Below are 13298 nucleotides of genomic sequence, written 5' to 3'. Positions count from 1 at the left end.
AATCTCTGACCCTGATTCCCATATACAAAGTTGACATTTGCTTCTTCATTCCCAGTCTCAGGTTGTGGCTCAAATGATTCAACTTCAGCAGCAAAGTGAACTGATTTCTTACCAACCAGAAGATTGTGAACTGAATCCAGCTTGGCATTAACAGAAGCAAGCTGGTTTGAATCAAATCCTCCATGCAATCTCTTCCTTTCAGTATCTGCTCTCTTAGTGCTATTGCTGGAAGCCAAATTCTCAATCAAAGCTTCAGCATCTTCTGGAAATCTTTTTGTCTTGAAGTTCCCATGGCTTGCAGCATCCAAAGCTAGCTGATATTCCCAGTCAATCCCTCTGAAAAAGATACTCAACAGCTGCACTCTTGAAAAACCATGGTGTGGACAGTCCCTTTGATATGCCTTGAATCTTACCCAAGCTGCCTTGAAAGCCTCATCTGGTCGTTGTTTGAAGGAGGACAGCTTGACTTTTAGCTCATCTGACATGGCATCATCATAAAAGTAGTTTAGAAAAGCCACCTTCACTTGTTGCCAAGAGGTCAAAGAACGGGCTGGCAACTGTTTTAGCCATTGAGATGCTTCTCCTGCAAGTGAATATGGGAAAAGCTTGCAGTAGATGTAGTCTTCAGTTACTCCATTGGCCTTGATACTAGTCACCAGGTCTTCAAAGTGCTCAATATGGTCCAAATCCTTCTCATTTGGCAGGTTAGAGAAGGGTCTTTGTCCAACTAGTTGGAAGTAAGCAGGCTGCAGGTCAAAGTCATTCCTTGGAAATGGAGGTGGAACAATTGCAGAGCGGTTTTCATACATCAAATCAGCTATGTTGAAGTCTGCAATAGTCATGATCAGATCCCGGTTGTGATCCTGTCTTCGAACCGGGTCGTGGACGTGGTTGGCAGCACCATGTCCGTCTGCAGGAAGGGGGTGTCGACCGATACCCTGATGGTGTCGATCGGCACCATCAGCCTGCTCGTCGCCAACAGCTTCAGCAATCACATTGCCTTCTGCATCAAGCTTTTGGCCCTGCTCATTGCGCAAGTGACCCTCTTCATCTCTCAAAGCACCATCCTCATCACGAACCAGAATGATTGTGTTAACCATCTTCAAGGATTTGGCTGCTTTTCTGTTCTCACACTCAAGTTTTCCCAACTCTTGGTTTGAAAGACCACAGTAGGATCAGTCTTGTTGCTCCTTGTGTGAGGTCTAGGAGGCATGCACCTGAAACACCAAAGAGAGGAAAAGCAAAAACGTGTAAGTAGAAAATAAAAAGAAAAATTTAGACAAAATTAAAAACTCAATTCTAATGGTAAATCAAAGAGTCCCCGACAACGGCGCCAAAATTTGATATGCTCAAATTTACCCTAGAGCTACTCTCTCAAATTAAGAGGTCATTGTAATACTTAGGCGTCGAATTCCACGGAGACTCAAGATCAAACACAATAAATTATAGAGTTTTATAATTACGCTAAACAAAATGATTTAAATTAAAAAGGCAACGAAAAATATTAAATTAAACTGTTGTAAATTCAAGAGATCAAAAAACTAGGTCCAGGAAATTTCTCAGGAAATTACAAAATATTAAATCAATAATTAAATAGGANGGTCTTCAAAGTGCTCAATATGGTCCAAATCCTTCTCATTTGGCAGGTTAGAGAAGGGTCTTTGTCCAACTAGTTGGAAGTAAGCAGGCTGCAGGTCAAAGTCATTCCTTGGAAATGGAGGTGGAACAATTGCAGAGCGGTTTTCATACATCAAATCAGCTATGTTGAAGTCTGCAATAGTCATGATCAGATCCCGGTTGTGATCCTGTCTTCGAACCGGGTCGTGGACGTGGTTGGCAGCACCATGTCCGTCTGCAGGAAGGGGGTGTCGACCGATACCCTGATGGTGTCGATCGGCACCATCAGCCTGCTCGTCGCCAACAGCTTCAGCAATCACATTGCCTTCTGCATCAAGCTTTTGGCCCTGCTCATTGCGCAAGTGACCCTCTTCATCTCTCAAAGCACCATCCTCATCACGAACCAGAATGATTGTGTTAACCATCTTCAAGGATTTGGCTGCTTTTCTGTTCTCACACTCAAGTTTTCCCAACTCTTGGTTTGAAAGACCACAGTAGGATCAGTCTTGTTGCTCCTTGTGTGAGGTCTAGGAGGCATGCACCTGAAACACCAAAGAGAGGAAAAGCAAAAACGTGTAAGTAGAAAATAAAAAGAAAAATTTAGACAAAATTAAAAACTCAATTCTAATGGTAAATCAAAGAGTCCCCGACAACGGCGCCAAAATTTGATATGCTCAAATTTACCCTAGAGCTACTCTCTCAAATTAAGAGGTCATTGTAATACTTAGGCGTCGAATTCCACGGAGACTCAAGATCAAACACAATAAATTATAGAGTTTTATAATTACGCTAAACAAAATGATTTAAATTAAAAAGGCAACGAAAAATATTAAATTAAACTGTTGTAAATTCAAGAGATCAAAAAACTAGGTCCAGGAAATTTCTCAGGAAATTACAAAATATTAAATCAATAATTAAATAGGATTCAAGCAATTAAAATCATATCTAGAACTCTAAACTCTTTTGTAAAATAAATCAGTTCTCACTGCAAATATTATCTAAATTTAGAACTAGAAAATCCAAATCTCTTTGTAAAATTCTAGGTTAAAAATCAGCTTTAAAAACAAGTTTAGATTGTTCACAAAATTACTAAATCAAATCTCTTTGCAAGAAGTAATTTTGCTCATCAAAAGATTTTATCAGAAAAATCAATTATATTCTCATATCAATTTACTTTCCTAGGCTATTAATTCTAGTTGGTCAATCAAGTATTAATATGAAGAACAACATATGATGAAGATCTAGAAAGATAATGAATCCTAAATAAACAGATCTAATAAATCATAAAATCCCTGTGAAAATCCCTGAACCTAACAAGCAAACTACTCAGACATATTCAATGAAGAACAAAACATAATTCTCAATAATAAGCAATTGAGATTAAAAGAGTAAGGAATGAGTTTATGAATTCTTCTCTCAAAGTAGTTCAGATCTCTCTCTCTCCCAAAAGCTNCGTCGAATTCCACGGAGACTCAAGATCAAACACAATAAATTATAGAGTTTTATAATTACGCTAAACAAAATGATTTAAATTAAAAAGGCAACGAAAAATATTAAATTAAACTGTTGTAAATTCAAGAGANTAAAAATCATGATATATCACATAGATATCTTTTTCAATATTTTATATAAGTTACCATAACATTATAATTTTTCAAATAAGAAAGAATTAAATATTAATATTATAAATTTAGACAAGATAAATTTCTGATAATTAAATATTTAAATATTAATATATTAAAAAATATATTGACATTTATGCAATGTTTTTTTAGTAATTATATATAGATATCATTTATCAATAATTTCTATAATTAACATAAGATTATAATTTCGCATAGATATCATTTTCCAATATTTTATATGAGACTACCATAACATTATAATTTTGCAAATAAGAAAGAATTAAATATTAATATTATAAATTTAGAAAAGATAAATTTCTGATAATTAAAGATTTAAATATTAATATTATAATTTTGGAAAAATATAATGTGTTAGTTATTAAATTATTTACTAATTTCAAGCTATAAAAAAATTATAATATTATAATAATTATTTTTTTGACAAAAAAGTATAATATTTGTTTCACAGTTTTTGTGCCAAATTATCTAATCAATTTATTCTAAAATAATTTCAAGATATAAAACAATACAATATTTAATTTTTCTTTAATAGTAATCATTAACACAATTTATTGCATATTTTAATTCTTGGTAATGTAACTCCCATGATGTTTTAAAAAAGTTAAAAACAAATCTTTCATCATATGAATACACTTTAATGTATTAATTGCAATACAAGTTGTGTTTTTTTAAAAAAAAAAATACAGACAAAACCTATGATATATTTCTTATTTGAAATGTAACCATAACTCTCATGATGTTTGACAAAAAAAAAAACTGAAAAATTTCTCATACTACTACAAATTTATCTATAAATTGCTAGATAAAGTCTTCATTAAACATCTTATTCTACCTCTCACATAATTTTCTAAATTTTCTAATATTTAACCTTTTCCTTTATGTGAAATTTGTAGGTATTGAAATAAATAAGTTGAGTCGAAATTTTGGAGCATATATAGAAGTGAACATGTGAAATGTGGTTATTCATTAGAAAGAGTTAGATGAAGAAGATCTTAAGCACATAACACATTCTCACTTGTAAATGTTGGTAAATGTTGCTTCAATTGCCTATTTTGTATATCATTGTTGTAATTTGTTTTTCTTTTGATCCATTTGATAAATTTTTAATATAAAATTTATAGTTTTAGATCATAATTCGTAAACTCTAATAGATTTTATATCTTAGTAACAATATTTATGCTACTTATTACCCGTGCTATATTTTATACAAGTGTGTTTGTATGTATTACCCATGAAAATGAGTTTAAACAAATATTAACTGGTTCGAATACTATTACTTTAAATTTGTTCCTTAACGTTACAACTGTGTTTGTATGTATTTATTAACTTTGTTTCTGAAAACCATTTCCATAGTCTTTTATGTGATATAATAATATATCAATATAGATTAATAACATTTTTTTACTCAATTATATACTAAAATTCAGTTTGCATTTAGTATGTTCAATAGATATAAAGTACGTGATCAAAATATAGAAATATCCAACAGAAAACTTCTTTTCCAAATTCAATTAATCAAGAAATAGAAAGAATTCTACTTCTAGAACACAAATGCATTTGAAGTCATTTGTATATAATTTATTAAAATTAAAATATTTTATTGCTAAAACATTCAGATTATAATAATAAAACTTTTAAGTATGTGTGAAGCATGCTGGTAATATATAAATATCAAAATTATTTATGCTACCTTTAGTTATCTAATTAATGAAATTAATTATACAGAGAATGAAAGAGAGCACGAGTTTCGGCTCAAGAAGAGGTTATTCGAGAAATCCAAACTATTGTCTTATCCTTCTTGGAGGTGTCTGGTTTTAGAAGATATTGATGTTTTATAGATTATTTTAATATGTAATCAATATTTTTTTCCCAACGTAAAAAAATGTTTGTACGTTTGATTGTGCATCAAAACATGAAGAACTCTATATATTATGAGATATAGACTAAATAATTTAAAGTAACCTTTCATTTAACAAAATTTTTCAGTTTAATGTTTAACTAATCAATAGTCATTCATTTTAAATGACCGAGAATACTTATTTAAAAGCAAAACAAATAATAAACATAAAATAATTTATCGAAACATAAAATATATAATTTTAAATATTTTAATAAATCTAATATATATTAAAATTATTATAAAGTTATGTCCCGCACCAAATGAAAAAAAAAATGATCTAAAGTGTTAAAGTCAATTTATCAATATAATATAAATAAACTTTCATCGAAGCCATGTGGGAAAAAACTGATACGTACTTTCAATTGAGTCTTATTTTTTCCCGGATCTGAGAGGATATGGTACCATTGCATGAAAGTCTTGAGTGTTCACTACATCTTCAGAGCAGATGCTATTTTTTCTATGCTCATCCGTAAAAACATGGTTTAAGTCGTGGTAAAATTCGTAATCGTTGAATCTAAAGTTATAGTGATCACATAGTACTCTTATCGGAATATTTCCGTTAAGTCATCAACGTTAACGTACGTTTATTGTTTTTCTTTTCTTTCTCATATAATTCTACCAGTTGCTCTACTTTCATAAGTTGGTGATATTTGTCAAATCATACAACTATGAATTATGAAAGTCCATATAATAATAGAACCAAATGTTGGATCAAGCTACCGTTTTATGGGTTTGTGAATAGAGTATAAGATATGGAAAACGGTTTTAAGTATAAAAATAGACCAAAATAATTGAAGCTTAGATGATGATGATGATGATGATGATGATGATGATGATGATGATGAGTATAAATGGTATTTAGGGTTGGAGAGAAAGTGGGGTATGTTGAGCCATGTGCGTCCATGTGCTCTGTCTTTCTCTTCTAGCCCCACTCTTAAAATTTCACTTCATTTCCTTTGATCCAATAAATGCCTCCACACTCTCTCATTTATTCTATTAATTCTCTCTTCTTCAGTCTAATCTCTGATCCCTCTCTCTCTCTCTCACTCTCTTTCGTTTCTTTTTAGGGTTTAAGTTTCAGACACAATCGAGCTACGTGGATATCTAAAAATAGAAGTAAGCGTCATGTAAGTATATTTATTGATTTCATTGACGTCTCTTGTTTGTTTATTCACATCTCCTTCTTGAGCCACGTTCATTTATATAATCAGAAGTGTATCAAAGGAGATGTTCCGACGAAGTGTCCAATTATATATATATATATATCCGTTAAATGAGTACAGAATCGAACGTTTATTTTCAGATCATGTATTTCCTTATAATTTCATTGGTGTTTATTTTATCAGGATGAGCACTTATAATATGGTTAAGCAAGAATTTATCAAGAAATGGATAACTACTCTCCACATATTAGATTGTTCTGTTGTTCATGAACATCCCTTGAACATAACCGAGAGGAAAAATGCGATAAAACTGTCATCGGATATAGCCATGGCAGCCGCTAGAAGCAGCTCTACTGTATGGAGCCGCGCTCTCATCTCTAGGAGCGGAAACAAGACGGCCAACAAACCTATGGCTCGTCGAGTACTAAAAAAAGCTCGAAATCGGATGAAGAACCGTTGTCGCACTCTTAGACGAAATGGAAATTTTACAACGAAAAGTGGAGTGAGAAGACGTACGGAGTTGCTTAAGAGTCTTGTACCGGGAGGCGAGTTAATAGAAAACAAAGATTATTTGATAAGAGAGACACTTGATTACATCGTCTATCTCCGAGCGCAAGTGGACGTTATGCGAACCGTCGCAGCAGTAGATTCAGTAACCGGAAACTTAACGAACGATAACAAATAAATGTGCATGCATTTCCGCACTCTTGTGCATATAAAGTAGCTAATGATTTAGATGAAGGTCCATGTATGTACAATTAATATAAAATTAATATATGGGTTAATTTCATTAGAAGACCACTTGAATATTAATAGAATTGTAACATTTTATTGTCAATGCAGTATGTACTGATGTAAATTTACGCTACAATTAAACAAAATTGTCAGAATTGTTTTTACAACTAATATATTGCGCGTACTAATGTTGATTTTAAAGGAAACTCTTTTTTTTTCCAAGAAAAGAAAAGTAATTAAGTCATATGTTAAAATTACGCAGAAATCTATAATCGTATTAAGCCTAGCATATTATTGTTTTACCAACTATAATTGATTTCTAAAGCGAACATAATATGTAACTTAACTAATCATGTGGTACTAGTTTAATGGTTTCTGCTTAAAACAAGAGTGTTATATCATGTTAGCCTACGATGAAGTCAAATTTTTTCAAAGCAAAAGTATCTAATCACTCTGAAGTCACATTGACTAATCGAATTGAATTCAGGTATAGAATGGGCCGAGTTGATGGGTTAATTTTGGCCTATTTACGTTGCTGTTTCCTTTATAAAAAAACGCAAAAGTGACACATATAGTGGGCCTAAATGTTGAAGCACAAAGATCACTATTCACTAATGATTTGGGGTTATGATGTTTTTTTGGTATTGTAAAAACAAAAACCGGTCAAGGTTGGCACAAGTGTACTCGAGTGATTTCTGATCGGCTAGTTAGATTCATTGACTCCAAACAAATTGCTATGAATGAAGTTGACGACATTTCTTGCTATGCTTAACTAAGCACTAATCTTTTAACCTGTCATAGCCTTTTTAAAACTTATTTATAAGCTATGTTCTCTTTCTGTCGGTACAAAATCTCTTGGCAGTTGGCATTTATTTAAAGTGAGAGTAACATGGTCAAATGATAACATCTTTAATGAGCCATCATCTCTGATTTCATAAACACACGATTTTGAGATTGAAATTAAAAACACTTAAAGCCATGAAAGAAATGATTCTTAATTAAGAAAGTATGTAGCTAATAAGTGATTACTTAGTTAAAATATCTTTGATGAAAAAGGAGAGTGATTTTAACCATATGGACTAATTAAAACTTGTCCTCTTCCTTTTTCGGGAAAGCTAAGAGCCAAAGAACCATGGCATGCGTGTGTGCATGATTATGCCCCTTATCTATATATACAATGTCGTTCTTTTGATTGATTACTACATTTGCACNTTTTTTTTTTTTTTTTGTCAAACAATTACTACATTTGCACCTTTTTATGATATTTTCCAATACAAATCACATGAAGTATATATGAAATATATTCTTCTACAATCAAATAACTGTAGATTATAGGGCAGTAGATGAGGACCGCCCGATCTGCGGGTTTAAAGTTTTATAAATGAAATTAAATTTATTAAAAAATTTGTTGTATGTTATATATAAATTTTATTTTTGTTATAATACACTGATTTATATCCATTTACAAATCTTTTATGTATGTTACTATTAAAAGTATATTTTTTATACATAAATGTATTCTTGTATGTTACAAAAATATTCTTTATCACCATCTAGAAACTGTCTATATAAACACATTAAGCCAAGTATATTACTTTCACTTCTGCATACTTTTTTAATTACTAAATTTGTTGGCTCAAAAAATATTTTGAATAAAAGATATATTACATAATATACCAATCAATGATGTGTCATCACAATAATGTATGACCACCATGGAGAAAACATCGGCTACTCCTTCATCCCTTATGGAGAGAACCTTGCGTCAAACCTCCTCCACCATGGAGAGAACTTTGGTTCCGCCTTTCTCCTTTAGAGAGATAACCTTGCGTCCAATCTCCTCCACCTTCCTCCCTTGCGAAGATAACTTTGTGTCCAACCTTCTCTACCATAGGGAGAACCTCGGCTCTGCCCTCCTCCTATGTGGAGAAAATATGTTCACGTCTTTTTACTATCTCAAAATGGCTTGTTTCGACAACCAATAAAAGTAAAAACAATTTTCTAACTTCACAAAAAAATCTTTTGATAGTAACTAATGTTAAATTTTCGAATGTATTCGTGATAGTAACTATGCCAAAGTGAAAGTAAAATAGTTGGCTTAATGTGTTTATAGATAACATAATATACTAATCAATGATGTATCATCACAATATTATATGACTGCCATGGAAAAAACCTTGGCTCCGCCTTCATCCCTTATGGAGAGAACCTTGCGTCCAACTTCCTCCATCATGGAGAGAACCTTGGCTTCGTCTTCCTCTATTGGAGAGATAACCTTGCGTCCAACCTCCTCCACCTTCCTCTGTTGGGTAGATAACCTTGTGTCCAACCTTCTCCACCATAGAGAGAACCTCGGCTCTGCCCTCACCCTGTGTGGAGAGAAATTATTCACGTCTTTTTGCTATCTCAAAATAGCTTGCTCCGACGACCAATAAACGTCAAAACCTTTGTCAATTGTCACAAAATATTTTGATAGTAACTAATGCTAAATTTCTCAATGTATTCGTGGAAGTGTCTTTGACACACCATGATGTAGCCTCTGTCTTTGTAACGCTTCAACCGCCACATTGTTTAGTGAGCCCATGTCTACTCTCAGTCTGTGGGCCCACTTGGGAAGGTGGGCCTTACATCTATTCCCGGCTTGTGGACCAACCCATATTCGATGGCCGGTTTGTTACGCCTGGAAGTCTTTAAAAACTTGATTACCGACCTTACAAATCAACAAATGATATTTTATTGTGTTTTGTCCTCACTCGCACAATTTCGACAATCACTTCCAGAAAGGTCACCACCCATCATGAAGTTCTCTCAAGACCCTTGACTGAAAAAATAAGTGTATTTTGGTGACGTATATGGCTAAATCAATTCTTTTAAACATTTCCGCAAACCAGGGTGTTAGAGTCTTTGAGCTCCTATGGATCTATCANCCCTGTGTGGAGAGAAATTATTCACGTCTTTTTGCTATCTCAAAATAGCTTGCTCCGACGACCAATAAACGTCAAAACCTTTGTCAATTGTCACAAAATATTTTGATAGTAACTAATGCTAAATTTCTCAATGTATTCGTGGAAGTGTCTTTGACACACCATGATGTAGCCTCTGTCTTTGTAACGCTTCAACCGCCACATTGTTTAGTGAGCCCATGTCTACTCTCAGTCTGTGGGCCCACTTGGGAAGGTGGGCCTTACATCTATTCCCGGCTTGTGGACCAACCCATATTCGATGGCCGGTTTGTTACGCCTGGAAGTCTTTAAAAACTTGATTACCGACCTTACAAATCAACAAATGATATTTTATTGTGTTTTGTCCTCACTCGCACAATTTCGACAATCACTTCCAGAAAGGTCACCACCCATCATGAAGTTCTCTCAAGACCCTTGACTGAAAAAATAAGTGTATTTTGGTGACGTATATGGCTAAATCAATTCTTTTAAACATTTCCGCAAACCAGGGTGTTAGAGTCTTTGAGCTCCTATGGATCTATCAACAACGATTTATTTTTTTCCAATCTATCTATCTATGTTTATTGTACGCTTGTGTTTAATTAGCCTATTTTATCAATTCATCAGGTTGATGAGCTTCTATTCATTATCTCACTTTGGGATTGAATGAATAATGGTAACAATTATGTTTGCAAAAAAAAAGGGTTTATGACCAACCAATCAAGGTTGAGAAATTNTGTGGGCCCACTTGGGAAGGTGGGCCTTACATCTATTCCCGGCTTGTGGACCAACCCATATTCGATGGCCGGTTTGTTACGCCTGGAAGTCTTTAAAAACTTGATTACCGACCTTACAAATCAACAAATGATATTTTATTGTGTTTTGTCCTCACTCGCACAATTTCGACAATCACTTCCAGAAAGGTCACCACCCATCATGAAGTTCTCTCAAGACCCTTGACTGAAAAAATAAGTGTATTTTGGTGACGTATATGGCTAAATCAATTCTTTTAAACATTTCCGCAAACCAGGGTGTTAGAGTCTTTGAGCTCCTATGGATCTATCAACAACGATTTATTTTTTTCCAATCTATCTATCTATGTTTATTGTACGCTTGTGTTTAATTAGCCTATTTTATCAATTCATCAGGTTGATGAGCTTCTATTCATTATCTCACTTTGGGATTGAATGAATAATGGTAACAATTATGTTTGCAAAAAAAAAGGGTTTATGACCAACCAATCAAGGTTGAGAAATTGAAAAAAAAAATAATTTGGCATAATTAAAGAAACAATAGAAAATTATAAGCATGCTAATATATGAATCCTAAATCATTCAAAAATTAAAATACAAATTAAAACAATCTAAAAATACTACAATAAATTTTAAAATACAGTATTAGAAAAAGAAGACTCATATATTAATCTTTTTTTTGTCAACATATTAATCTTACCTATTCCCAACCGAAATAGGAGAAAGTAGTAGAAAATTTTGGTTTAAGAAAATAAGAAAAAATTACCTTCTCATTAAAATATATTCTCAATTAAACAAAGTTGAAAGCAATGTTTTTAAATAAATTATTTAAATATGAGGCGATCTTTGATTATATAGAAGTGAGTACAAAATTTAGAATAAATAATTAAAAGTATATTTTCCTTAATCCATGTTTCTATTTTTTAATAATTATCACTTAAAATTAAAAATAAATATATAATATTATAATTTCGAATTTTATGAAATATATATATATATATAATTTTCTTATAATTATTTTAAAAAGCTTTGTTTTTTTCTAAATTCTGAAATTTTTTATAATTATATTTTTACTTTATTAATATTTTTAAAAACAAAATATTTTCTTTTTGTTGTAATCAAAATCTTCTTATTCAATATTTACACATGTCAAAATCTCAGACTGATAACTTGACACATGTCAACATCTTGTTAATGACTAACTTTTAAAACCCAACTTTATATAATAAGATTTTGACTAAAACATCTTAATTTAGTTGAAGGGAAGACATCATTTTCGTACATCAAATAAAAGATTCGAATTTTGTGATAAAAATCCAGCTATAAATCACTTACGAATGAGTAAAAGGTGTTAAAGAGGCCCAGATATTTATATTTAAATATATGTGTGCTTAGCTTGAACCTATGGTTTTGATTTAAAGATGGATGAAAAAGAGATGAGAGGGTCCAATCCATTGTTGTCACTAATTTTGCTGCTATAATGGTTAACAAGTTAAAATCTATTTATGGCTGTATGCATTTTCCTCAATCAATTAGTTATTAATTTATTATACATAGTTAGCTTAAATTCACATCACATCTAATCGTTTAATCTTTTCCAACAACAACACATAAAGTAGTTTCAAGTAAGTATTGTTTATCTCTATAATAATGGTGTAGTTAGACTCTCAACGTAACATTATTGATATTTTCAAAGAAATCTGAACCAAAACACTGTACCAAAGTTATTCATAGTTTGTTTGCTTAACTACTAGTTTTTTCTTTACAAAACAAATTACTATATTTTCAACATTCGGAAACCACAACTAAAAAATTCGACGTTGGATTTCATGCATCGACGCGAAATAATGGAATCCATTTTAGTTTTATTACTAAATCAGTAAAATATTAGTTGAATAAACTTGCAACTCTGCAGAATTTTGCAATCGATAATTTAATATTACAATATGCAATACAATGAGTACCACTATAACCAATCAAACTCAAAAGTATTACTAATGATAAATCGACATTATTACAGATACCTAATTACCAATTTGACAGAAAGTTGAGTTGATCAGACTAACCCCTCCATATATCCTTTTAGATATACAAATAAATTGTGTAACGATAATCACTTTGATCATGGCCCAAATCATTCCCACCCATGGAAATGATGCTCTCCATCGAACCTTTTTTAAAAAATAATTCTAAGGTAGAACCCACACCAAAAATTATAATTAATCGCTTCCTTTTTTCATACCATTACATAAATATTTGATCAATCAACATATTCTCAACGTCAAAATCTTTGAATCTAGAAAAAAAAAAAACAAAAAACAATGGAACTATCATTAGCATTGACGACAACAGAGCATAATCTATCGCCTTCAGAGGCACATCCAAACACTATGGACTTTCTGTCTCGCGAATGGTGTAATTTCGCTGTTCAATCGCTTCAGCCCGACCATATCCTCTACGATCGTTCCATTGTTCCCGTCGAGACATCGATCGCCAAGTTTCAAGGCGACTCGAGTCCTCTTTCTTGCGCTGTAAGTTACAGA

At 32.2% G+C, this 13298-nt stretch overlaps 1 protein-coding gene across 2 annotated transcripts; it reads left to right on the top strand.

Annotated features, from left to right (window-relative positions):
* Positions 6056–7164, top strand: LOC104761862. 2 transcript variants are annotated; one of them, XM_010485009.2, is made up of 2 exons: positions 6056–6279; positions 6510–7164. In XM_010485009.2, exon 2 carries the CDS (start codon positions 6511–6513, stop codon positions 7009–7011), a length of 501 nt encoding a protein of 166 aa, XP_010483311.1. In that variant the 5' UTR covers positions 6056–6279; position 6510; the 3' UTR covers positions 7012–7164. The 2 variants fall into 2 exon arrangements, with proteins under 2 accessions (XP_010483311.1, XP_010483310.1); XM_010485008.2 differs by having other exon boundaries at positions 6059–6290.

This window comes from Camelina sativa, chromosome 18 (assembly GCF_000633955.1).
Source record: "Camelina sativa cultivar DH55 chromosome 18, Cs, whole genome shotgun sequence".
Taxonomy (NCBI): Eukaryota; Viridiplantae; Streptophyta; class Magnoliopsida; order Brassicales; family Brassicaceae; genus Camelina; species Camelina sativa.
This window is presented reverse-complemented; position numbering and strand designations above follow the sequence as displayed.